The sequence below is a fragment of the Salvelinus alpinus genome, chromosome 28 (assembly GCF_045679555.1).
Source record: "Salvelinus alpinus chromosome 28, SLU_Salpinus.1, whole genome shotgun sequence".
NCBI classification, from domain to species: Eukaryota; Metazoa; Chordata; class Actinopteri; order Salmoniformes; family Salmonidae; genus Salvelinus; species Salvelinus alpinus.
The window spans coordinates 37,284,510-37,312,381 of NC_092113.1; the positions used below are offsets into that span (position 1 = coordinate 37,284,510).

The 27,872-nt window shown below is 45.5% G+C and overlaps 1 protein-coding gene across 1 annotated transcript in view; it reads left to right on the forward strand.

Moving 5' to 3' along the window:
• Window positions 1–19,869: 19,869 nt before the first annotated feature.
• Window positions 19,870–27,872, forward strand: part of LOC139557821 (protein kinase C zeta type-like) — a 135,554-nt gene continuing 127,551 nt past the window's right edge. Inside the window, exon 1 of the mRNA XM_071373043.1 lies at window positions 19,870–20,025. Within this exon, the coding sequence (XP_071229144.1) occupies window positions 20,004–20,025 (22 nt within the window). The 5' untranslated portion in view covers window positions 19,870–20,003. The remainder of the gene's footprint in view (window positions 20,026–27,872) is intronic.

Sequence of the window (27,872 nt, forward strand, 5' to 3'; positions counted from 1 at the left end):
GATTGCAAAATTGCTGTGATATCTGTGCTTTTATTGTAGGTGGCTGATGCTGTTATCTAACCGACGTGTGTGTCAAGTGTTGCTGAGACGGGCAGTCAAACAAATCTGGGCCTGGCTGTTGACATAACAGTAAGAGGGAGCTAAGGTGATGTACGTACTAGTTTGCTCCATGCAAAATGAGGCTTGTCTACAGGCAAAAGGTTCTTGTAGGTAGATTTAAGGCTTGGTGGTTTCGAGGTTGAGATCTGCAGTGGTCATAATAATGGTGAACGACATTGCCACTGAACAACTTGGCAATAATTCCTGTCAGAATAGGATGCGGTCTCATATGGCCAAACACCAGTGTTCCGTATTCACAAAACTTCTCAGACTAGGAGTGCTGATCTAGTGTCAGTTTTGCCTTTACAATCCTAATGAACAAGAGCTGATTCATTGATCCCAGACCAGCACTCCTATGAGATGTAATGTGAATAGGGGTCCATATTCTCTTCTGCGTTCTGGAGATGAACCCTGGAGGTTATATTCTTAATAACATGTTTTTGGTTGCTGAAACAAACAAATGACGCCCTTAATTGTCTTAGGGTAAAAATATGCAAATTTACAGTCTAGAGGTTGTCCGATTTGAATGAATGCGATGCAAATGTTATTGACCTTGTGATAAGGACGCTCATTCAATGTAAAGTCCTGATCAGTCACACTACAGAGGATGGGAGTCGAGCCAAGCACAGGATATACTTGTATGTTTGATAAGCCGTTTTTGAATATGCAAAATGTCAGCCTCCTTAATTTGCGGAGGCTCTGAAGATCCCACCCCATCCTAAACAAATCATTGTGCCAAAAAGAGAGGCAGAGAAGATGACAGCATCCCTGTATGGCCGAGGCTAGCGGGCTGGCGCTATATAATGACAGCATCCCTGTATGGCCGAGGCTAGCGGGCTGGCGCTATATAATGACAGCATCCCTGTATGGCCGAGGCTAACGGGCTGGCGCTATATAATGACAGCATCCCTGTATGGCTGAGGCTAGCGGGCCGGCGCTATATAATGACAGCATCCCTGTATGGCCGAGGCTAGCGGACTGGCGCTATATAATGACAGCATCCCTGTATGGCCGAGGCTAGCGGGCTGGCGCTATATAATGACAGCATCCCTGTATGGCCGAGGCTAGCGGGCTGGCGCTATATAATGACAGCATCCCTGTATGGCCGAGGCTAGCGGGCTGGCGCTATATAATGACAGCATCCCTGTATGGCCGAGGCTAGCAGGCTGGCGCTATACAGTAACACCACAGCAAGTCTAACCACCCTTTGCCTTGATGACAGCTTTGCACACTCTTGGCATTCTCTCAATCAGCTTCATGAGGTAGTCACCTGGAATGCACTTCAATTAACAGGTGTGCCGTTTTAAAAGTTAATTTGTGGAATTTCTTTCCTTAATCCGTTTGAGCCAATCAGTTGTGTCGTGACAAGGTAGGGTTGGTATACAGAATATAGCCCTATTTGGTAAAATACCATATCCATATTATGGCAAGAACAGCTCAAATAAGCAAAGAGAAACGACAGTCCATCATTACCTTAAGACACTAAGGTCAGACAATACGGAAAATGTCAAGAACTTTGAAAGTTTCTTCAAGTGCAGTCGCAAAAACCATAGAGCGCTATGATGAAACTGGCTCTCATGAGGCCCGCCACAGGAATGGAAGACCCAGAGTTACCTCTACCGCAGAGGATAAGTTAGAGTCACCAGCCTCAGAAATTGCAGCCCAAATAAATGCTTCACAGAGTTCAAGTAACAGACACATCTCAACATCAACTGTTCAGAGGAGACTGTGTGAATCAGGCCTTCATGGTCGAATTGCTGCAAAGAAACCACTACCAAAGAACACCAATAAGAAGAAAGACTTGCTTGGGCCAAGAAACCCGAACAATGGACATTAGACCGCTGGAAATGTGTCCTTTGGTCTTGAGTCCAAATTGGAGATTTTTGGTTCCAACCGCAGATCTCTGCATGTGTGGTTCCCACTGTGAAGCATGGAGGAGGAGGTATGATGGTGTGGGGGTGCTTTGCTGGTGACACTGTCTGTGATTTATTTAGAATTCAAGGCACACTTAACCAGCATGGCTACCACAGCATTCTGCAGCGATACGCCACACAACACACCTCCAGCTGTGTAAGGGCTATTTTACCAAGAAGGAGAGTGATGGAGTGCTGCATCAGATGACCTGGCCTCCACAATCCCCTGACCTCAACCAAATTGAGATGGTTTGGGAAGAGTCGGACCGCAGAGTGAAGGAAAAGCAGCCAACAAGTGCTCAGCATATGTGGGAACACCTTCGACTGTTGGAAAAGCATTCCAGGTGAAGCTGGTTGAGAGAATGCCAAAAGTTTGCAAAGCTGTCATCAAGGCAAACTCAAATGTAAAATATATTTGGATATGTTTAACACTTTTTTGGTTACTACATGATTCCATATGTGTTATTTCATAGTTTTGATGTCTTCACTATTATTCTACAATGTAGAAAATAGTTAAAATAAAGAAAAACCCTGGAATGAGTAGGTGTCCTAAAACTTTTGACCGGTAGTGTATGTACAAAAGTATGTGGACAGTACTTCAGAGTTGTGGATTCGTCTATTTTAGCCACACCCGTTGCTGACAGGTGTATAAAATCGAGCACACAGCCATGCAATCTCCATAGACAAACATTGGCAGTAGAATGGCCTTACTGAAGAGCTCAGTGACTTTCAACGTGACACTTTCATAGGATGCCAACTTTCCAACAAGTCAGTTTGTCAAATTTCTGCGCCGCTAAAGCTGCTCCTGTCAACTAAGTGCTGTTATTGTGAAGTGGAAATGTCTAGGAGCAACAACGGCTCAGGCATGAAGTGGTAGGCCGCACAAGCTCACAGAACGGGACTGCTGAGTGCTGAAGCATGTAGCGTGTAAAAAGTGTCTGTCCCCGGTTGCAACACTCATTACCGAGATCCAAACTGCCTCTGGAAGCAACGATGGCACAATAACTGTTTGTCGGGAGCGTCATGAAATGGGTTTCCATGGCCGAGCAGCAGCACACAGGTCTAAGATCACCATGCGCAATGTCAACCGTCAGCTGGAGTGGTGTAAAGTTTGCCGACTCTGGAGCAGTGGAAATAAGTTCTCTGGAGTGACCAATCACGCTTAACCATCTGGCAGTCTGATGGACGAATATGAGTTTGGCGGATGCCAGGAGAATGCTACCTGCCCCAATGCATAGTGCCAACTGTAAAGTTTGGTGGAGGAGAAATAATGGCCTGGGGCTGTTTTTCCATGGTTCAGGTTGCTTAGTTCCAGTGAAGGGAAATCTTAATTTTACAGCATACAATGACATTCTAGGTGATTCTGTGCTTCCAACTTTGTGGCAACTGTTTGGGGAAGGCCCTTTCCTGTTTCAGCATGACAATGCCCCTGTGCACAAAGCGAGGTCCATACAGAAATTGTTTGTTGAGATCGGTGTGGAAGAACTTGACTGGCCTGCACAGAGCCCTGACCTCAACCACATCGAACACTTTTGGGATGAATTGGAACGCAGACTGCGAGCCAGGCCTAATCATCCGCAACATCAGTGCCCGACTTCACTAATGCTCTTGTGGCTGAATCGAAGCAAGTCCCCGCAACAATGTTCCAACATCTAGTGGAAACCCTTCCCAGAAGAGTGGAGGATCTTATAGTAGCAAAGGGGGACCAACTCCATATTAATGACCATGATTTTGGAATGAGATGTTCGACGAACAGGTGTCCACATACTTTTGGTCATGTAGTGTATTTCTCTGTTGATGACTGAACGCTTTGAGTGTTTTTAAACACATTCCTCTCTTTTGCCCATTGTATTTACTTTGTGTATAACATCGACCTTACAAATCCGCAAATGAACATGAATAAGGAAGTGTGCATGCACAGTTAGAAAGTGCTGTGCAAGGTTTGAAGATTACAGCTCGACACTGCCTAGTTATGCAATGGATATGATTGAGTCTGTACTAATGTGGGGGAGTTGACTTAGGTAGAATTTGAATACTCTGAATTGCATCAGCCGTCTTTCTGAGCTCTATGGATGCATTGTAATTCCCCAATTCTAAACATATTTAAAGGGGTGGGGGAGGTAATATTGTGTGGCCTCGTGGGCTGAGTGTCCGTTTGCTGACAGCCTAATTCTTTCAGTTGCCTAGCAACCCATTATGAGCAGCCATATTAGTTCTTCTTAAAGGGATAGTTCACACTGAAGTCAAAATTAAAAGGGAAGATGGGGCACATGTAATCTATTTACATGGTGACTATCTTTAATTCCAGTTTTGTAGCCTGTAGATGTCTCCTAATGCATATAGGAACTATAACCACAGATTGTTTGGTATACGGGTTCAGCTTGACTCTAGACCACCTTTGTGGTATAAAAAAAGTATTTGATTTCAGGTGAACTGTCCCTTTAACTCAGTGGGCTCTCGTGTGCAGAGGAGCTGTCTGAGACGGTGTCTAAGTAGTGAGACGTGCAGTGAGTCTTTACCTGCTCTTAGAGATTCCCATGGGCTTTGATTTGTCATAGTGAATCATTCCTACCTCGCTCACTGCCAGGCTTTTGGGAATCTTTTCAGGCCTAGGATAATGCTTTGACTTTCCTGACGTTTGACTCTAACCTAAGCATTTTTCTAAGAGATGATGCACACTATACATTGAGTATACAAAACATTAAGAATACCTGCTCTTTTCATGACATAGACTGACCAGGTGAATGCAGTTGAAGGCTATGATCCCTTACTGATGTCACTTGTTAAATCCACTTCAATCAGTGTATGAATGGGAGGAGACCGGTTAAAGGATTTTTCAGCCTTGAGACAATTGAGACATGAATTGTGTGTGTGTGCTATTCAGAGGGTGAAGTGACAAGACAAAAGATTGAAGTGCCTTTGACTTGTTTTTCTGGAAAACGGTCCTTTTCGTCCTCATGCAAAGTAGCACAAAACACAGCAGTCATTTTGGAATCATACCAAGAGCTCATACCCAAGCTCTGAGGCATGCGTCGAAATCCCTAAGCAGTGTAAACCAGTGGATGCTGGTGTTCCTAATGTTTAGTATGCTCAGATACATGTTCACGTAGTTACATCGAAGTGCCTATGAAGTCACGCTAAAGAGTGGTCCCAAGGTAAGTGTTTACATGGGACATGGTTATGCCATTAAAGTCCCGTGTGGTTCAGTTTGTAGAGCCTGGTGTTTGCAACGCTAGGGTTGTGGGTTCAATTCCCATGGGGGACCAGAATGAAAAAAGTATGTAAATCTATGCACTCCCTACTGTAAGTTGTTGTGGATAAGAGTGTCTGCTAAATGTAAAAATATAAGTATTTCACTTCATACCTGCTGTATCCTGTGCACGTGACAAATATACTCTGATTTGATTTTTACAATGATTGGTCAATAGGGTAATGGATACATATAGAAGTACCCACAACCCTATTCATTAAGTTCTTACAAGGCATTAGGCTCTGAATTAGCTACAGATTGTAACACCAGATACTGTGATTTAACCAAACATTGGCATGCTGCTTTGAAGTAAGCAGTCGTTCAATCTTCTCGATGTAAAGGTTGGGATAATGGAACAATTCAGAGTACTGCGCGTTCCTCATCTCTGGATTGAGGTTCCTTTTTCCAAGACATATCTCGCGCTGGCTCTGCAGTTTCTTAATGTACACAGGAAGCCTGTCAGACTAGTGCAGCTGTAAGAAACCAGGTCTGCTCTGCTGGCTAGTGCATATTGTAGAAGTGCCAGAGAGCTGCTTCCTACCTGCACATGCCCTTAGTAACGGTAGCTGCCACACCCAACCTAAAACATACCTCTACAATGGTCGTGGCAACAACCCTGAAGCTCATAAATGAAATGCTGGAACTAACAGTAGCTAAACGGATGTTGGACAACTTTAGTGTGTTGTTGTACTTGTGTTCAAACAAAATATTGGTATTGAAACAAGGCTGCCCAGTCATGTGAAATCCATAGATTAGGGCCTAATGAATTTATTTCAATTGACTGATTTCCTTTCCTAACTCAGTAAAATTGTTGAAATTGTCGCATGTTGCGTTTTATATATTTTTTCAGTGTATGTTTATATATATATATTTTTCTTCCCTCGCATCTAAAGCTGCCTGATACAGCTAGCCAGTTGATAGTAAAGTAGGATGGATGATACAGCTAGCTAGCTGCAATGGCTAGCCAGGAGTTTGTCTGAAATGTAGACTTACCAATGAACAACAGTGTGCACTTCGTCCACTACTAGTCCTATCAACCGCTTGCTGAACACGGTGGTTTGAAGAACTCAATTATCTCAAGGCTTAAAAATCCTTCATTAACCCGTCTTCTCTCCTTCATCTAATAGTTGACATCAATAAGGGATCATAGCTTTCACCTGATCAGTCTATGTTATGGAAAGAGCCCTCTCCTGTACTCCCTTTTCACCCAAGACTGCGTGGCCATGCACGCCTCCAACTCAATCATCAAGTTTGCAGACGACACTACAATGGTAGGCTTGATTACCAACAACGACGAGACGGCCTACAGGGAGGAGGTGAGGGCCCTCGGAGTATGGTGTCAGGAAAATAACCTCACACTCAACGTCAACAAAACAAAGGAGATGATCGTGGACTTCAGGAAACAGCAGAGGGAGCACCCCCCTATCCACATCGACGGGACAGTAGTGGAGAGGGTAGAAAGTTTTAAGTTCCTCGGCGTACACATCACAGACAAACTGAATTGGTCCACCCACACAGACAGCGTGGTGAAGAAGGCGCAGCAGCACCTCTTCAACCTCAGGAGGCTGAAGAAATTCGGCTTGTCACCAAAAGTACTCACAAACTTTTACAGATGCACAATCGAGAGCATCCTGTCGGGCTGTCACCGCCTGGTACGGCAACTGCTCCGCCCACAACCATAAGGCTCTCCAGAGGGTAGTGAGGTCTGCACAACGCATCACCGGGGGCAAACTACCTGCCCTCCAGAACACCTACACCACCTGATGTCACAGGAAGGCCATAAAGATCATCAAGGACAACAACCACCTGAGCCACTGCCTGTTCACCCCGCTATCATCCAGAAGGCGAGGTCAGTACAGGTGCATCAAAGCAGGGACCGAGAGACTGAAAAACAGCTTCTATCTCAAGGCCATCAGACTGTTAAACAGCCACCACTAACATTGAGTGGCTGCTGCCCATATTAAGCCACTGCAATGGTTGTGCTTAAAAATGAAACGTCTTAACATGTAAAAAATGTATCACTAGCCACTTTAAACAATGCCACTTAATATAATGTTTACATACCCTACATTACGCTTCTCATATGTATATACTGTACTCTATACCACCTACTGCATCTTGCCATCTTTATGTAATACATGTATCACTAGCCACTTTAAACAATGCCACTTAATATAATGTTTACATACCCTACATTACTCATCTCATATGTATATACTGTACTCGATACCATCTACTGCATCTTGCCTATACCGTTCTGTACCATCACTCATTCATATATCTTTATGTACATATTCTTCATCCCTTTACACTTGTGTGTATAAGGTAGCTGTTGTGAAATTGTTAGGTTAGATTACTCGTTGGTTATTACTGCATTGTCGGAACTAGAAGCACAAGCATTTCGCTACACTCACATTAACATCTGCTAACCATGTGTATGTGACAAATAAAACAATTTATTCGATTTATTCCTAATGTTTTGTACACTCAGGGTATCTACTGTCTCTTATGAACTTACAGTGGTTGAAAAAGAACATTAACCTGCTAAATGAATTGGCTTTGTTTTGGTTTCATATGCTGTGGCTGTATTAATTAAATGGTTATACAGTATATTAAACTTTTGCCATAGCCAGTTGGCAAGCATGTTAAGACGTTTCATTTTTAAGCACAACCATTGCAGTGGCTTAAACTACGGGATGGAATGGACACTGCTAAGATTCTAAATAATTGTGTTGAAAACATGGACACTGCTAAGATTCTAAATAATTGTGTTGAAAACATGGACACTGCTAAGATTCTAAATAATTGTGTTGAAAACATGGACACTGCTAAGATTCTAAATAGTTATGTTGAAAACATCAGAACTCTTCCATGTGTACTGCGTCACACATGTATCCACACGGATCATACACACCGGAGAAATGAGCTGAAGGCAGGGGTCTGGCCGACACTTTGCTTCCTTCACACAACGGAAATCCCAATTATTAATGTCGTTCCCCCCAGAAGTTAAACGGGAAGTGACAACTTTCGCGAGAATATACATTCTGGGTAACCGAGATCAGTCGAATACTAACCATATCACCACTGGCTGCCCTAAAATGATCCTCTGGAAATATAAATACTGAATTATGTCTGGCTTAAGTGATCCTGAACATATCTGCCTATTTGTCCCATTGGTCAATGCCCATATTCTGAATTGGGTTTGTGTGTTGTCAACAGTAGCAGATTCAGACAGGAGGGGGTTAGGTTGGCCTAATGAGGTGTGATGTTGAAAATGAACACACTACAGTTAACAATGTCCATATCAAAGGGTGCCCACCAGGTCACCTATACATTTATGTAGAAGCGTAATCTCAATTTTCATAATTTTAAATGACTGTTTAGATTTGAATATGAAAAGAAACCAACATTTTCAGTGATGGATGTAGGCCTATGGATTTGGAATGGATTACAAATGCAGTTCATCAGTTGATGCTATTGTGTGTTGATGACGATATTAACCTATCCATCAAAATGTAGCCTGCCACCGGCCTGGAGATGCAGGGTAGGTAGCCATTTTGTGCCAACAAAGAGCCACTCTGAATCCGGCAGATGGCCGCGGTACCAACCATGATGTAGTCAACAGCTGAGACCTGGCATGGTTTGAGACACAAACAAGGAGCAATCACGGGTGTCCATGTCCACATCAATAGCCGAGAAACCTGCATTATAATGAATGGTTTGCTCACCACATGCCAATGAATGTGAGTTGGATTTGCAATTCACTCCCAATTAGGCTCGCCGTCTCATCAATGCAGCCAACCTTTTCTGTATATGCTGTGCCTCTGATATTTCATGGAAATATCCTACTACTTGATAGCTTGGTGGGACCAGCCTGATCACATTTAACTTCTAAACAGAATAGGGAACGCAGCTATCAGGCTGGTTTCATCAGGCTAACTACTACACACCGGTTGCCTATTTTGCATAATTGTTTGTAGCTGTTAGCTATTTGCATTAGCTGTTTGCTAATAGCTTGTTGATTTTGCGTCTAGCCTTTTAAATTTCACTTAAAATGCTAACAAATAGTGAGACACACTTGTTTAACTGCATGAGGGAACTGAATTATTCCGCAAAACAAGGCTGACGTTTCTTTTAGTCAATGAATAAGAATGACTTGACCAAGTTGCCTCCATTTCTTTCTCTCTGCTCTAACAGAGTAGCTGTCTAGCTGGTGTTTTGTAGCATGCAGATGTGAGTTGTGAGAAGAGTAGCCTTGTCTCTTGCCTCTGGCTTGTATGAGTGCAAAACGCACATGCACTGTAGGCCTATGGAACACTGGAGTCAACATGTAGGACTATGAAACACTGGAGTCAAAGTGTAGGCCTATGGAACACTGGAGTCAACATGTAGGACTATGAAACACTGGAGTCAAAGTGTAGGCCTATGGAACACTGGAGTCAACATGTAGGACTATGAAACACTGGAGTCAAAGTGTAGGACTATGGAACACTGGAGTCAACGTGTAGGACTATGAAACACTGGAGTCAAAGTGTAGGACTATGGAACACTGGAGTCAACATGTAGGACTATGGAACACTGGAGTCAACATGTAGGACTATGGAACACTGGAGTCAACATGTAGGACTATGGAACACTGGAGTCAACATGTAGGACTATGGAACACTGGAGTCAACATGTAGGACTATGGAACACTGGAGTCAACATGTAGGACTATGGAACACTGGAGTCAACATGTAGGACTATGGAACACTGGAGTCAACATGTAGGACTATGGAACACTGGAGTCAACATGTAGGACTATGGAACACTGGAGTCAACATGTAGGACTATGGAACACTGGAGTCAACATGTAGGACTATGGAACACTGGAGTCAACATGTAGGACTATGGAACACTGGAGTCAACATGTAGGACTATGGAACACTGGAGTCAACATGTAGGACTATGGAACACATGGAGTCAACATGTAGGACTATGGAACACTGGAGTCAACATGTAGGACTATGGAACACTGGAGTCAACATGTAGGACTATGGAACACTGGAGTCAACATGTAGGACTATGGAACACATGGAGTCAACATGTAGGACTATGGAACACTGGAGTCAACATGTAGGACTATGGAACACTGGAGTCAACATGTAGGACTATGGAACACTGGAGTCAAAGCAAATTAACCTTGTCTTCAAAACGATTACATTTGTACAACATCACATTTGTTTTCGGTGGGACAAACCACAAAGCACATTCCACCAAATAGTTTTACGGTATTTTCCTTGCATTATCTCTGGTTAAAGATTGAGTTTTGATGTCCGTTGGAGTACTGTAGTACTGGAGTTCTCATGCCCATCCCTGGAGCAGTGATGAAAGACTAGAGTGATATCTGAATGAGAGTGACTGACTGGTTGGTTGACTTGTGCTTGCCTGGAGTGGCATCTCACACAACCTGGCATCCTGTAGGGCAGGACCTAGTTTCAGGATTCAGACGGACACACACAGTGTGCAGCAGCTTGTATGTGGCATGGTATTTGCCACCAGGCTGTCACTGCCATGGATCATTCCGCTTCCTCCCGCTAAAGAAAGTCCAAATGTTCATCTGCACAGTTCAACCTGTAGCCGTGCACAGTTGATAAAATCATATTGTGTAGTAATTCATCCTTCCTAGGTCTGTTTATCACATTCAAATGGTAGTCACGTGATGGATGGATGTCTGTAGTGGTTTGTTGTAATTCCATTTTTACAAGATATTTAGTCCACACAACTAACGCTGATCCACCACTGGACCGGTACCTCAAGCGTTGTCTTAAGGAAATACTCTCTGACTGTAGTCAATGCATGTCTGGCTTGGGCTGCATTTTAATTTGTTCAAGCTTCTCGACTGAATCCAATTGGGTGTATTTCCATTTGCACTAACCCTGATGTGTTGCAAAGTGAACGAGTCTGTGTGATTTGAATAATATTAATCAATGTCAAAGAGTCTGTCATTTTAATAATATTCATAAATTTGAAAGTCTTTGTGATTTGAATAATATTAATATTATTTCTCCTGTGTGTAGGGACATGCTGATCACCTGCACGGTCAGTCAGGCCTCAGTCTGTCTACACTCACCCCCCCCTCTCTCTATACCTCATCTTTCCTTTCACCTCCTCTTCTCTACTCTCTTTTCTGCTCCTCCTCCTTTCCCCTCCTCTGCAATCATTCTATCATTAGTCCGTCTATGTCCCAAGATTTTGATTTGACATGTCTCTGGATATTCATAGTTGTCTTTCATTATTTTCTTGCAGTCTTCTGGGTGTCACAGTGTCTGAGGGAGTGTCCACCTGGGTGTCACAGTGTCTGAGGGCGTGTCCACCTGGGTGTCACAGTGTCTGAGGGAGTGTCCACCTGGGTGTCACAGTGTCTGAGGGAGTGTCCACCTGGGTGTCACAGTGTCTGAGGGCGTGTCCACCTGGGTGTCACAGTGTCTGAGGGCGTGTCCACCTGGGTGTCACAGTGTCTGAGGGCGTGTCCACCTGGGTGTCACAGTGTCTGAGGGCGTGTCCACCTGGGTGTCACAGTGTCTGAGGGCGTGTCCACCTGGGTGTCACAGTGTCTGAGGGAGTGTCCACCTGGGTGTCACAGTGTCTGAGGGAGTGTCCACCTGGGTGTCACAGTGTCTGAGGGCGTGTCCACCTGGGTGTCACAGTGTCTGAGGGAGTGTCCACCTGGGTGTCACAGTGTCTGAGGGCGTGTCCACCTGGGTGTCACAGTGTCTGAGGGCGTATCCACCTGGGTGTCACAGTGTCTGAGGGAGTGTCCACCTGGGTGTCACAGTGTCTGAGGGCGTGTCCACCTGGGTGTCACAGTGTCTGAGAGCGTGTCTGAGGGCGTGTCCACCTGGGTGTCACAGTGTCTGAGGGCGTGTCTGAGGGCGTGTCCACCTGGGTGTCACAGTGTCTGAGGGAGTGTCCACCTGGGTGTCACAGTGTCTGAGGGAGTGTCCACCTGGGTGTCACAGTGTGGTTAAGAGTGTGGGTGGAGACAGCAGAGTCCTTTTGTAGTCCTGTGAGGTCACATGGTATCACACCCATAGAAATAGGAGTGAATAGAAAGGGCATCTCCATTCAAGTCATTGATGGCATAATGGGTGGACTGGCAGCCATTTTGAGTGTACCCATGCCAGGAAGTAAAATCAGGAAGTGTACCCTTCAATTTGTGCTGAGAGTTGCTGAATCAACACAACTGACATTACAGTTGCATGAGCCACATCAGTTAGCATCATCTGAATTAAAATTATTCATTACCACGGCAAATTGGGAAAAATAAACATTCTTTCCCATTGACCCCCAGTGTAAAAGAGCCAACTTCGTTGTTTATATTTTTGTTATATACAGAAGAAGAAAAAAAACATGCCAAAAAGCTGCTGTGTTGTTGAATGTACATGTAACCAGGTCACAAATCCCAACCTGTGGTTGCCAATGCTCCCACGTAGGGAAGTAGAGCCTGCGGGAAGAGTCCTGTGGCTTCAGGCTATTCAACGTGGGAGGGTGGGAAATGTGGGGATCCGGTGTCCAAGTAGGCTACACGTAACTATGTGTGTGGAAACATTTCATCACAGGTATGATGTTTAACTTGTTTAGTATAGTCCATTTGTAACCCCACTCACTACTTGGAGCTGTTTAGTACGTTTGTTTGTGTTGTTGGTCTTGGCTAGCTTAATGTTCCGGTCAGTAGCTAGCACTCACTCACTCACGTGGCTGCTAGCATCAAAGCTGCTAGCATCGTCATGGAAAGCGGCATGAGGGAAGCACTACAATAGTATGTTTTTCTAAGTAGTGAGAACACTCAGGAGCAGGCAATGTTGTTCTTTGCTTAAATGTAGTAAATTGACTAAAAAAAGCAGACAAAAAGAAAATTGTGTTTGGGAAAAAAGGCCGGGTATTTGCTGTGAGCCAATGGGGTAACCTAGGTAACGACATATTATTTTCCTCATAGTCGGGCAGGGCCACGATGTTCTATCTAAAACCGACTGGGTCTATCAGTTGATAGAACATTCCAAAATACCAAGGGAATGATTGCATCACATTATCAGGCAGCCTTTGCGAGTTTACCCATGAGTTTACCAGTCAATTGCCAGCTTCCAAGTCCATTCTCTTCATTCTGATTTCTGTGACCACACCTAGGTGTGAAGGACCACTTTTATGACCCTTTGTCTTGGAGAAAGAGAGAGCGCTTGGAGGAAATCAATAGTCCATAACAGTTCAGCGTTATAAACAGACAGAAAAAGGATGTTCAACATGTGACGTTAAAACGACACGTCACTACAATAGAGAATAGACATACCAGACTTGTGAAATCAAGATCTCTGTTTGTTCTATAAGGTACTGTTCTATTTTTAATCTGAACATTTCACCTTGACAAACATGCCATGCAGCTGAAGTGTATGGGAGTAGTTGCCCTGGTGATGATGTCAGATCAAAGACTAGCAGTGTGAAAAATATGCAGCATCTCTTGGAAGACAATGGAGGTTAACTACATAATAGAGAAAGACTTCAAACCAACAGGAATAGAACGGTGAGGAGGAGGAAGTGTCTACCATGTCCGGAGGAGACTTCACCATTCATTTTGTTTTGAGCCTTGTTCTACTATTGACAGGTGCATCTGATTTCAGGATTGTACTGTATATCGATTCACTGTCCTTAAATATGAGTCATCTGATTTCAGGATTGTACTGTATATCGATTCACTGTTCTTAAATAGGAGTCATCTGATTTCAGGATTGTACTGTATATCGATTCACTGTCCTTAAATATGAGTCATCTGGTTTCAGGATTGTACTGTATATCGATTCACTGTCCTTAAATATGAGTCATCTGGTTTCAGGATTGTACTGTATATCGATTCACTGTCCTTAAATATGAGTCATCTGGTTTCAGGATTGTACTGTATATCGATTCACTGTCCTTAAATATGAGTCATCTGATTTCAGGATTGTACTGTATATCGATTCACTGTCCTTAAATATGAGTCATCTGATTTCAGGATTGTACTGTATATCGACTCACTGTCCTTAAATATGAGTCATCTGATTTCAGGATTGTACTGTATATCGATTCACTGTCCTTAAATATGAGTCATCTGATTTATTCGTTTCCCTCTCTAAATTGTTTCATCAACGTTTTCGCCGCCAGCTCCTTATGTCAGGGCATAAGAACTACAATCTGCCTTATGAATTGATGACTGGTCTTGGAACTGGGCAGCCTCTTCCTGCCTGGCTCGATGGGATATCTAGTGATTTTACCAAAACAGCCAGATACTGTATGTACACTGTCTTGTACCCTGAACCTTTTTTTAAACTGACTATCATATTTGGTGATTAAATCAGACTTTATTTAATATAGTGAGTAATCCAGGAATGTCACAAGTTAATTGACACGAGAAAACTAGAGAAACTAGCAACTCTACAGAGTGCAATGACTACAATGAATGGCTAAATTACGTCTGGACAGGAAGGGTCCATGGAGCTCCTACTCTTCCTCCTCACCACTCTATAATGAGTATAATTAAGCAATAAGGCCCGAGGGGGTGTGGTATATGGCCGCAACTCGGAGTGCCTGGATACAGCCCTTAGCCATGAGGTGCCTTATATCTATTATAAACTGGTTACCAATGTAATTAGAACAGTAAAAGTTTTTTGTTGTTGTTGTCATACCCATGGTATACGGTCTGATATACCACAGCTTTCAGCCAATCAGCATTCAGGGCTCGAACCACCCAGTGTATAATGAGGTATAAGGAGTTGTCTTAAGCATGTTTAAGCCTTTTATAATGGTTTATTATCACTCAAAATATGATATTTTTAAATGTGGTTATTTTTCTACAGACTCAAACCGGCTGAAAACTCAGGATCATGATGAGATTATAGTAATATATTAGAAAGGGTTCATAGGTAGAGTACTTGAACAATTGTTATTTGTTGTGTGATATAAAGGGGGTTAGTCAGGAGTATTTGAGTGTAAGGCAGGGTGTCTGTTATATACAGGGTGTCTGTCATATACAGGGTGTCTGTCATTTATCTGTTGCTGTATGGAGATGTCTCAATGACTAGTAGGAAGAGGAGGAAGTGAGGTCATCAGAAATGTTTAATGAATGCGATTAAGTGCCCTGTCTGGGTGGGCTTTTCCACCGTTGGGAATTTGTTCCGAAATACTAGAGCTCTTCATTACAGTTTATTTTTGAAACTGCAAATTCAAACCAGACTCTGTTTGTCAACCATCTTGGTTCATCTCTTTAAATATGTGAGCATGGCCACTGTCTTTCAGAATTCGGATGCTTCTGGTTCTTCAAAGACTGATATGAATATGCATTAAGGTGGATGTTGTTTATTAACGAATGTGATAAAACGTTTTGTTTCTAGGTTAGGAAACCAATCTAGATATGTATCTCTTCCCCTGTCAATTTGTGGACGACCTCACACACTGACTGTAGCGTGTTAGCATGTATTTACTGTAAGCCTTTTACCGCTGTGCTCCAAAAGCACAATACAAACATAATGTAGGTGTACTCGCTGTGTTAGACATGTTTTTCACACTAACCATACTCACTAGACAGGATGGTACAGAATTAGAACTCACCTAACTGGCAAAGCATTGTGCTCATTGGAGACTATTGATTGGCAGATGGCAGCTTCAGATGAATTATAAACTAGAACAATTCTAAGTATAAAAAGGTAAAGTTAGAGAGATTAGTTCGCTGCATAGGCCTGCGTTCGCCGGCTTTGATATAGCAGTTCTCCCCGTACTGACCTTACTGTACTGCACAGTACAGGCTATGCTAGCTTGTCTCCTCACAGACCTCATCAAAACACACAGCTCACAACAACAGACAATGTTTAATCTCCCTCTAAACGGAGCTCGCTAGCTGGCTTACTGATCCGGCCATGTCAGGCTCATTGTGTGAGCCGTTAGTTGAGGACTCTGCTCGGCCCTGAGAGTGAAAAGAGCCCCCTCTGTGTGGGAGGAGGGCGGAGGGGGTTGAAAGCCCGGATGCACTCAGGCGGAGGCTGCACCGGGCTCTTCAGCGGTCCCCTCACCACCACCTCCTCTTCCACCGCTCAGCATCGATCCATGTCGTGTTTTCCCAACAGCCTCCGCTGTGTACCACTGCCTCTCCGGGGCCGAGCGCGGTTACCCCCATGCCTGGCGACATCAGGAGGAGATGTCGTAGAGAGAGAGAATGATAGAGAGACAGGGATAGAGGTGGAAAGAGAGATCACTGTACCGTAAAATATTGGTTCTTTATGTTCACGACATCAGATAGAGATACAGAGGAGAGGCATCAGAGAGAGAGAAACAGGAGGAGAGGCATCAGAGAGAGAAACAGAGGAGGAGAGGCATCAGAGAGAGATACAGAGGAGGAGAGGCATCAGAGAGAGATACAGAGGAGGAGAGGCATCAGAGAGAGATACAGAGGAGAGGCATCAGAGAGAGATACAGAGGAGAGGCATCAGAGAGAGATACAGAGGAGAGGCATCAGAGAGAGAGATACAGAGGAGGAGAGGCATCAGAGAGAGAGAGAGAAACAGAGGAGAGGCATCAGAGAGCGAGAGAGAAACAGAGGAGAGGCATCAGCGAGAGAGAAGCAGAGGAGAGGAATCAGAGAGCGAGAGAGAAACAGAGGAGGAGAGGCATCAGAGAGAGAGAGAAACAGAGGAGGAGAGGCACCAGATAGAAAGAGGAGGAGAGGCATCAGAGAGAAACAGAGAGGCATCAGAGAGAGAGAGAAACAGAGGAGGAGAGGCATCAGAGAGAAACAGAGGAGAGGCATCAGAGAGAAACAGAGGAGGAGAGGCATCAGAGAGAGAGAGAAACAGAGGAGGAGAGGCATCAGAGAGAGAGAGAAACAGAGGAGGAGAGGCACCAGATAGAAAGAGGAGGAGAGGCATCAGAGAGAAACAGAGGAGAGGCATCAGAGAGAGAGAGAAACAGAGGAGGAGAGGCATCAGAGAGAGAGATAAACAGGAGGAGAGGCATCAGAGAGAAACAGAGGAGAGGCATCAGAGAGAGAGAGAAACAGGGGAGGAGAGGCATCAGAGAGAGAGATAAACAGGAGGAGAGGCATCAGAGAGAAACAGAGGAGAGGCATCAGCGAGAGATACAGAGGAGAGGCATCAGAGAGAGATACAGAGGAGAGGCATCAGAGAGAGATACAGAGGAGAGGCATCAGAGAGAGAGATACAGAGGAGGAGAGGCATCAGAGAGAGAGAGAGAGAAACAGAGGAGAGGCATCAGAGAGCGAGAGAGAAACAGAGGAGAGGCGTCAGCGAGAGAGAAGCAGAGGAGAGGAATCAGAGAGCGAGAGAGAAACAGAGGAGGAGAGGCATCAGAGAGAGAGAGAGAAACAGAGGAGGAGAGGCACCAGATAGAAAGAGGAGGAGAGGCATCAGAGAGAAACAGAGAGGCATCAGAGAGAGAGAGAAACAGAAGAGGAGAGGCATCAGAGAGAAACAGAGGAGAGGCATCAGAGAGAAACAGAGGAGGAGAGGCATCAGAGAGAGAGAGAAACAGAGGAGGAGAGGCATCAGAGAGAGAGAGAAACAGAGGAGGAGAGGCACCAGATAGAAAGAGGAGGAGAGGCATCAGAGAGAAACAGAGGAGAGGCATCAGAGAGAGAGAGAAACAGAGGAGGAGAGGCATCAGAGAGAGAGATAAACAGGAGGAGAGGCATCAGAGAGAAACAGAGGAAAGGCATCAGAGAGAGAGAGAAACAGAGGAGGAGAGGCATCAGAGAGAGAGATAAACAGGAGGAGAGGCATCAGAGAGAAACAGAGGAGAGGCATCAGCGAGAGAAACAGAGGAGGAGAGGCATCAGCGAGAGAAACAGAGGAGGAGAGGCATCAGAGAGAGAGAAACAGAGGAGGAGAGGCATCAGAGAGAGAGAGAAACAGAGGAGGAGAGGCACCAGATAGAAAGAGGAGGAGAGGCATCAGAGAGAGAGAGAAACAGAGGAGGAGAGGCATCAGAGAGAAACAGAGGAGAGGCATCAGAGAGAGAGAGAAACAGAAGAGGAGAGGCATCAGAGAGAGAGATAAACAGGAGGAGAGGCATCAGAGAGAAACAGAGGAGAGGCATCAGCGAGAGAAACAGAGGAGGAGAGGCATCAGAGAGAGAAACAGAGGAGGAGAGGCATCAGAGAGAAACAGAGGAGGAGAAGCATCAGAGAGAAACAGAGGAGGAGAGGCATCAGAGAGAGAGATAAACAGGAGGAGAGGCATCAGAGAGAAACAGAGGAGAGGCATCAGCGAGAGAAACAGAGGAGGAGAGGCATCAGAGAGAGAAACAGAGGAGAGGCATCAGAGAAAGAGAAACAGAGGAGAGGCATCAGAGAGAGAGAGAAGCAGAGGAGAGGCATCAGAGAGAGAGATACAGGAGGAGAGGCATCAGAGAGAGAGAGAAACAGAGGAGGAGAGGCATCAGAGAGAGAGATAAACAGAGGAGAGACATCAGAGAGAGAGAGAAACAGAGGAGAGGCATCAGAGAGAGAAACATAGGAGGAGAGGCATCAGAGAGAGATAAACAGGAGGAGAGGCATCAGAGAGAGAGAGAAACAGAGGAGGAGAGGCATCAGAGAGAGAGAGAAACAGAGGAGAGACATCAGAGAGAGAGATAAACAGGAGGAGAGGCATCAGAGAGAGAGAGAAACAGAGGAGGAGAGGCATCAGAGAGAGAGAGAAACAGAGGAGAGACATCAGAGAGAGAGAGAAGCAGAGGAGAGGCATCAGAGAGAGAGAGAAACAGAGGAGAGGCATCAGAGAGAGATAAACAGGAGGAGAGGCATCAGAGAGAGAAACAGAGGAGGAGAGGCACCAGCGAGAGAGAGAAACGGGGGGAATTAAATAGCCACAAAAAAAGAGCGAGGGCAACACTGACAGCTGTAGCAACCGTGCTACAGGGAGAAGGAGAGAAGGAGAGAGAGAGAGGGAGGTAGGAGGGGAGGCAGTCAGAGAGAGAGGGAGAAAATAATTAAATAAATCGCCGGGAGAAGAAGAGAGGCATCGGGGAGAGAGAGGAGGGGATGTAGCTACGTTTCCTTCCCGACCCGACCAGCCAGGAGTATGTGCTGAAGGAGCCAGAAAGAATAAGAGGAAGGACACCGGTGAGCATCCATCCCTCCATCCATCCCTCTATCCATCTATCCATCTATCCACCACGGACAATAGATTTGACGGCACTATCCTTCTCTGGATTTTAGCCTGGATGTAATCTCTGTCTGTCTGTGTGTGTGTTTGTGTGTGTGTGTGTGTGCGTGCTCTGCCTCCATAACTGCTGTGTTTATAGCTACTAGCTAGCTCATCCTCTCATGTGTTGCAGGCAGGCAGTGTCTATACACTGTGGATGCATGCTTCCTGCTAGTCTTTGGTCGCTATCTGATAGTGGCTTTTTCTGGCTTGTATCCTGCAATTACGTTACAGTCTGGGCTCTGGCCTGGTGTCTTGTTGGCAGTCTCCTTGAAGGGTCTGGACCCTGTTAGGGAGTGCGGCACTGTGTGTGTGTGTGAGAGAGAGAGAGAGAGAGAGGGTGTGTGTGTGTGTATGCGCCGCCAGTGTGTGTGTATGCCTACCTGGCTGTGGTAGTCAGTGCTGCTGGGGAGAGGGGAGAGCACTCTCATCACCGTCCGCCAGCCGAGGCACAAAGGAACCACGACATCCAGATTAGGGCTCTTTGTAACCCAGCCGACGGCTCTTTTAAAGGAGGACTAAATGCATCCTGTAAAGGATGACGGTACGTGAGAAATGTTACCGTTTGATGAGAAACAAGCAGCCCTATTCAGATTGGTTGTTGTGGTGTTTTTGTGTTTTGTGAAGCAACCTGTTTGTCATGCCTGTTCTGACTGCACTCAATGTCTATGGCTACCTATGTGATTCTGCCATCTCTGGTAGAACAGAGATTTGTTGGTATGACTGGTACTCTTGTGGGAGTGATTTGTCATTGCGTATTGTTCTGTGTAAAGGGGGTGAATATACTCCCTATCTGTAATTCACCCCCCTCCCCTCTTCCTCCTCTTCCTCCTTCAAACAAGATAATTAGCCCAGGCACTAATAACGATTCTCATCGGCTGGTTAAGTGCATCCAGCACCCAAATACCGGGCTTTGGGCAAAAGGGGGGTTGGGTGTGGGTTAGTGTTGGCATAATATTTGTTTTTGCTCCAGGAGTGGTGGTGTGTTTTTGCTCCAGGGGGTGTGGAGGTGTGTTTTTGCTCCAGGGGGAGTGGTGGTGTGTTTTTGCTCCAGGGGGAGTGGTGGTGTGTTTTTGCTCCAGGGGGAGTGTGGTGTGTATTTGCTCTAGGGGGAGTGTGGTGTGTTTTTGCTCCAGGGGGAGTGGTGGTGTGTTTTTGCTCCAGGGGGAGTGGAGGTGTGTTTTTGCTCCAGGGGGAGTGGTGGTGTGTTTTTGCTCCAGGGGGAGTGTGGTGTGTATTTGCTCCAGGGGGAGTGTGGTGTGTATTTGCTCCAGGGGGAGTGGTGGTGTGTTTTTGCTCCAGGGGGAGTGGTGGTGTGTTTTTGCTCCAGGGGGAGTGGTGGTGTGTTTTTGCTCCAGGGGGAGTGGTGGTGTGTTTTTGCTCCAGGGGGAGTGGTGGTGTGTTTTTGCTCCAGGGGGAGTGGTGGTGTGTTTTTGCTCCAGGGGGAGTGTGGTGTGTTTTTGCTCCAGGGGGAGTGGTGGTGTGTTTTTGCTCCAGGGGGAGTGGTGGTGTGTTTTTGCTCCAGGGGGAGTGTGGTGTGTATTTGCTCCAGGGGGAGTGGAGGTGTGTTTTTGCTCCAGGGGGAGTGGAGGTGTGTTTTTGCTCCAGGGGGAGTGTGGTGTGTATTTGCTCCAGGGGGAGTGTGGTGTGTATTTGCTCCAGGGGGAGTGGTGGTGTGTTTTTGCTCCAGGGGGAGTGGAGGTGTGTTTTTGCTCCAGGGGGAGTGGAGGTGTGTTTTTGCTCCAGGGGGAGTGTGGTGTGTATTTGCTCCAGGGGGAGTGGTGGTGTGTTTTTGCTCCAGGGGGAGTGGTGGTGTGTTTTTGCTCCAGGGGGAGTGGTGGTGTGTTTTTGCTCCAGGGGGAGTGTGGTGTGTTTTTGCTCCAGGGGGAGTGGTGGTGTGTATTTGCTCCAGGGGGAGTGTGGTGTGTATTTGCTCCAGGGGGAGTGGAGGTGTGTTTTTGCTCCAGGGGGAGTGTGGTGTGTATTTGCTCCAGGGGGAGTGTGGTGTGTATTTGCTCCAGGGGGAGTGGTGGTGTGTTTTTGCTCCAGGGGGAGTGGTGGTGTGTATTTGCTCCAGGGGGAGTGGTGGTGTGTATTTGCTCCAGGGGGAGTGTGGTGTGTATTTGCTCCAGGGGGAGTGGTGGTGTGTTTTTGCTCCAGGGGGAGTGTGGTGTGTATGTAATTTAGCAGATGTAGCTAACAACAAGGCTCTCCTTTCTCCCGCCTTCTCTCTCTCCCCTGATTATTACGTAGCTCAAAACAAAAGGAGGATTGTTGTGGATTGTCAGGAAGAAAAATTATACTTTTACAGTGTGTGTTTGTGTGTCTCTGAGTTGAAATGGTCACTCTCTCTCGCTCGCTAATGGGTAGTATATATATATTATGGGCTGTATATGTACAGTATGTATATCTGTATAGAATACATATAGGTATGTAAGCTAGATGTATATCTGTATAGAATACATATACTGTACGTAAACTAGATGTAGATCTGTATAGAATACATATATACATATAGGTACGTAAGCTAGATGTATATCTGTATAGAATACATATACTGTACGTAAACTAGATGTAGATCTGTATAGAATACATATATACATATAGGTACGTAAGCTAGATGTATATCTGTATAGAATACATATAGGTACGTAAGCTAGATGTATATCTGTATAGAATACATATACTGTACGTAAACTAGATGTAGATCTGTATAGAATACATATAGGTACCCCAGATAGATGTATATCTGTATAGAATACATATATACATATAGGTACGTAAGCTAGATGTATATCTGTATAGAATACATATACTGTACGTAAACTAGATGTAGATCTGTATAGAATACATATATACATATAGGTACGTAAGCTAGATGTATATCTGTATAGAATACATATACTGTACGTAAACTAGATGTAGATCTGTATAGAATACATATATACATATAGGTACATAAGCTAGATGTAGATCTGTATAGAATACATATATACATATAGCTACGTAAACTAGATGTATATCTGTATAGAATACATATATGTACGTAAGCTAGATGTATATCTGTATAGAATACATATACTGTACGTAAACTAGATGTATATCTGTATAGAATACATATAGGTATGCAAGCTATATGTATATATATATTTTTTTATATCACCTTTATTTAACCAGGTAGGCAAGTTGAGAAGAAGCTCTCATTTACAACTGCGACCTGGCCAAGATAAAGCAGAGCAGTTCGACACATACAACAACACAGAGTTACACATGGAGTAAAATAAACATACAGTCAATAATACAGGAGAAAAATAAGTCTATATACAATGTGAGCAAATGAGGTGAGATAAGGGAGGTAAAGGCAATAAATAGGCCGTGGTGGCGAAGTAAATACAATATAGCAATTAAAACACTGGAATGGTAGATTTGACAGTAGATGAGTGTGCAAAGTAGAAATGCTGGGGTGCAAAGGAGCAACATAAATAAATAAATAAATACAGTAGTGGAAGAGGTAGTTGTTTGGGCTATTTATAGATGGGCTGTGTACAGGTGCAGTGATCTGTGAGCTGCTCTGACAGCTGGTGCTTAAAGCTAGTGAGTTACATATATTTATGATATATATATATATATATTATATATATTATTATATATATATATATATATATTATATATATATATGTTCCAGTCATTGGCAGCAGAGAACTGGAAGGAGAGGCGACCAAAGGAGGACTTGGCTTTGGAGGTGACAAGTGAGAGATACCTGCTGGAACGCGTGCTACGGGTGGGTGCTGCTATGGTGACCAGCGAGCAGAGATAAGGCGGGACTTTACCTAGCAGGGTCTTGTAGATGACCTGGAGCCAGTGGGTTTGGCGACGAGTATGAAGCGAGGGCCAGCTAACGAGAGCATACAGGTCGCAGTGGTGGGTAGTATATGGGGCTTTGGTGACAAAACGGATGGCACTGTGATAGACTGCATCCAATTTATGTATATATATATATATATAGAATACATATAGGTAGGTAACCTAGGGATATATCTGTATAGAATACATATACTGTAGGTGTAGTACAGGACATATGGTCGTATTTAGGTGTTAGACAGGACATAGGGTTGTATATAGGTTTGGAACAGGACATTGGGTCGTATATAGGTGTAGGACAAGACATAGGATTGCATTTAGGTGTAAGACAGGACATAGGGTCGATCTAGCTTGCTGTAATGCACAGTAGCTTACAGTAGTGCACTGTAGACTTTATGTAAGACGTTTTATGTATGACACAGCCCTTACACAGTACTCTAGCTGCTGATGTGCTACTTTATACACACAAAGTACACACGAAGTACACACAAAGTACACATAGGCGTAATGGATCCACATTAGCTATCACGCATGTCGAGGACAGGTGTCACGTTTATGACACGCAGGTTTTACAAGGCTGTCCGTCAAAGTCTGGTTGCACATGGCAACCAACCGTGGATACTCTTCACCCACATCTAGTTACATAAGTGAGTAAATCCTCAATTGTAATATTGTGTTTAAAAATAATAATAATAATGTATTTTTTACAGCCTCCGTCAGTCTCAGACCACCATTTCCTGTAATGAAAGGGTTTTGGTGCACTGCTACTGAGTGATATTTAAGGATCTTTGCCAAGGAGATTACCGTCAATAATGTCCATAGCCGTTTTCAGGACAATATGATATCAATACGGTATAATGTGCTTCTCCAAACGTCTGCTTCCAGTCTGTTTTTTTGGCAAAGAGCTGTTTGCTAGTCTGTCTATCAGTTTCAGGCTAATATTAGTGCATTTTGTTCATGTTCGGATCATATTTGTGTTTTGTATTTGTCAAAGCCTTTTGGAAGTCTCAGACTGTGTAGAATGACTATATTGGTACATTGTTTTAGTTTTAGCTCTATATTGAAACAATGTATAGGCTGCTAGACTATAGGAAATATGTTTATATGCATTTTGCTATATCATTGACATTTATGTTATAGGAGTTAGGCTATGTAACATTATTAAATATGCTTCTGAACTGTTTTAGAGGACATTCTTTCCAAAATGGCTCCCGGTCAACAGTTTACCGCATTTAATATGGAGCGGAAGCAATATGTAAAGGAAGTTTGACAAGGACATTGTTAGCAGACCTAAAAAGAGAAAATGGGAGCTGTGTGTGAGTCAGTGGAGGAATGAGCGGCACTCCCACACTGGCCATGTGCTCTCTTCACCTCTCCCACACTGACACTGTGCTCTCTTCATCTCTCCCACACTGGCCATGTGCTCTCGTCACCTCTCCCACACGGACACTGTGCTCTCTTCACCTCTCCCACACTGACACTGTGCTCTCTTCACCTCTCCCACACGGACACTGTGCTCTCTTCACCTCTCCCACACGGACACTGTGCTCTCTTCACCTCTCCCACACGGACACTGTGCTCTCTTCACCTCTCCCACACTGGCCCTGTGCTCTCTTCACCTCTCCCACACTGGCCCTGTGCTCTCTTCACCTCTCCCACACTGGCCCTGTGCTCTCTTCACCTCTCCCACACTGGCCCTGTGCTCTCTTCACCTCTCCCACACTGGCCCTGTGCTCTCTTCACCTCTCCCACACTGGCCCTGTGCTCTCTTCACCTCTCCCACACTGGCCCTGTGCTCTCTTCACCTCTCCCACACGGACACTGTGCTCTCTTCACCTCTCCCACACTGGCCCTGTGCTCTCTTCACCTCTCCCACACTGGCCCTGTGCTCTCTTCACCTCTCCCACACTGGCCCTGTGCTCTCTTCACCTCTCCCACACTGGCCCTGTGCTCTCTTCACCTCTCCCACACTGGCCCTGTGCTCTCTTCACCTCTCCCACACGGACACTGTGCTCTCTTCACCTCTCCCACACTGGCACTGTGCTCTCTTCACCTCTCCCACACGGACACTGTGCTCTCTTCACCTCTCCCACACGGACACTGTGCTCTATTCACCTCTCCCACACTGGCCCTGTGCTCTCTTCACCTCTCCCACACGGACACTGTGCTCTCTTCACCTCTCCCACACGGGCCATGTGCTCTCTTCACCTCTCCCACACGGACACTGTGCTCTCTTCACCTCTCCCACACGGACACTGTGCTCTCTTCACCTCTCCCACACTGGCCCTGTGCTCTCTTCACCTCTCCCACACTGGCCCTGTGCTCTCTTCACCTCTTCCACACGGACACTGTGCTCTCTTCACCTCTCCCACACGGACACTGTGCTCTCTTCACCTCTCCCACACGGACACTGTGCTCTCTTCACCTCTCCCACACGGACACTGTGCTCTCTTCACCTCTCCCACACGGACACTGTGCTCTCTTCACCTCTCCCACACGGACACTGTGCTCTCTTCACCTCTCCCACACGGACACTGTGCTCTCTTCACCTCTCCCACACCGACACTGTGCTCTCTTCACCTCTCCCACACGGACACTGTGCTCTATTCACCTCTCCCACACTGGCCCTGTGCTCTCTTCACCTCTCCCACACGGACACTGTGCTCTCTTCACCTCTCCCACACGGGCCATGTGCTCTCTTCACCTCTCCCACACGGACACTGTGCTCTCTTCACCTCTCCCACACGGACACTGTGCTCTCTTCACCTCTCCCACACTGGCCCTGTGCTCTCTTCACCTCTCCCACACTGGCCCTGTGCTCTCTTCACCTCTCCCACACGGACACTGTGCTCTCTTCACCTCTCCCACACGGACACTGTGCTCTCTTCACCTCTCCCACACGGACACTGTGCTCTCTTCACCTCTCCCACACGGACACTGTGCTCTCTTCACCTCTCCCACACGGACACTGTGCTCTCTTCACCTCTCCCACACGGACACTGTGCTCTCTTCACCTCTCCCACACGGACACTGTGCTCTCTTCACCTCTCCCACACGGACACTGTGCTCTCTTCACCTCTCCCACACGGACACTGTGCTCTCTTCACCTCTCCCACACGGACACTGTGCTCTCTTCACCTCTCCCACACGGACACTGTGCTCTCTTCACCTCTCCCACACGGACACTGTGCTCTCTTCACCTCTCCCACACGGACACTGTGCTCTCTTCACCTCTCCCACACCGACACTGTGCTCTCTTCACCTCTCCCACACGGACACTGTGCTCTCTTCACCTCTCCCACACTGGCCATGTGCTCTCTTCACCTCTCCCACACCGACACTGTGCTCTCTTCACCTCTCCCACACTGGCCCTGTGCTCTCTTCACCTCTCCCACACGGACACTGTGCTCTCTTCACCTCTCCCACACTGGCCATGTGCTCTCTTCACCTCTCCCACACGGACACTGTGCTCTCTTCACCTCTCCCACACTGGCCCTGTGCTCTCTTCACCTCTCCCACACGGACACTGTGCTCTCTTCACCTCTCCCACACTGGCCATGTGCTCTCTTCACCTCTCCCACACTGGCCATGTGCTCTCTTCACCTCTCCCACACGGACACTGTGCTCTCTTCACCTCTCCCACACTGGCCATGTGCTCTCTTCACCTCTCCCACACGGACACTGTGCTCTCTTCACCTCTCCCACACTGGCCATGTGCTCTCTTCACCTCTCCCACACTGGCCCTGTGCTCTCTTCACCTCTCCCACACTGGCCCTGTGCTCTCTTCACCTCTCTCTCTCCCACACCCCTATACTACTATACTAAAGACATAAGGACAGTATACTACATTATACTACTAGACTAAGGACATAAGGACAGTATACTACTACATTATACTACTATACTAAAGACATAAGGACAGTATACTACCTTATATGGATTTGGAATTTGTTAACTTCCTGACTTGACTGAATTGGAAAGGAATTGCCTCCAACCCTGGTACATGCATACGTATTAGCAAGGTGGTTGTAAAAGTGTTTGCAGAAGCTGTACTACTGCTGATAACCAGTCTTGCCAATTACCACACTAATAACATCATAATCATCGTCTCCATCAGTTCTCCTCAACGAGCACATTGTTTCATATGATTCACCCTTTCAAGATGCACTATGCAAAAATCGCTTCTCCATTTCCTCTAATAGTGTGCCTAATTTCAGTTTATGTGACAAAACAAGCAAGTAGAGTGTAGAGAATCATTGTACCATCTAAACTGCTGTGACATGTATTTTCCATAATCCAAAATATTGTATTTCCAGCTGTTTGAAGCTGGTGTACAAAACTGAAAGTAAAAGACGCAAAAAACGACACTTAAAAACAAGAAGCATAGAAATAACACAGATCTACCGCTTCTTAGACTTTCTTTCAATAAGAATGACAGATCTATAACTCATATTTCTATGTGAATTTTGTCAGGTCGCCCAAAAAGTTGCTGTATTGCAGCACACAGACACACAGAGACACACATACACA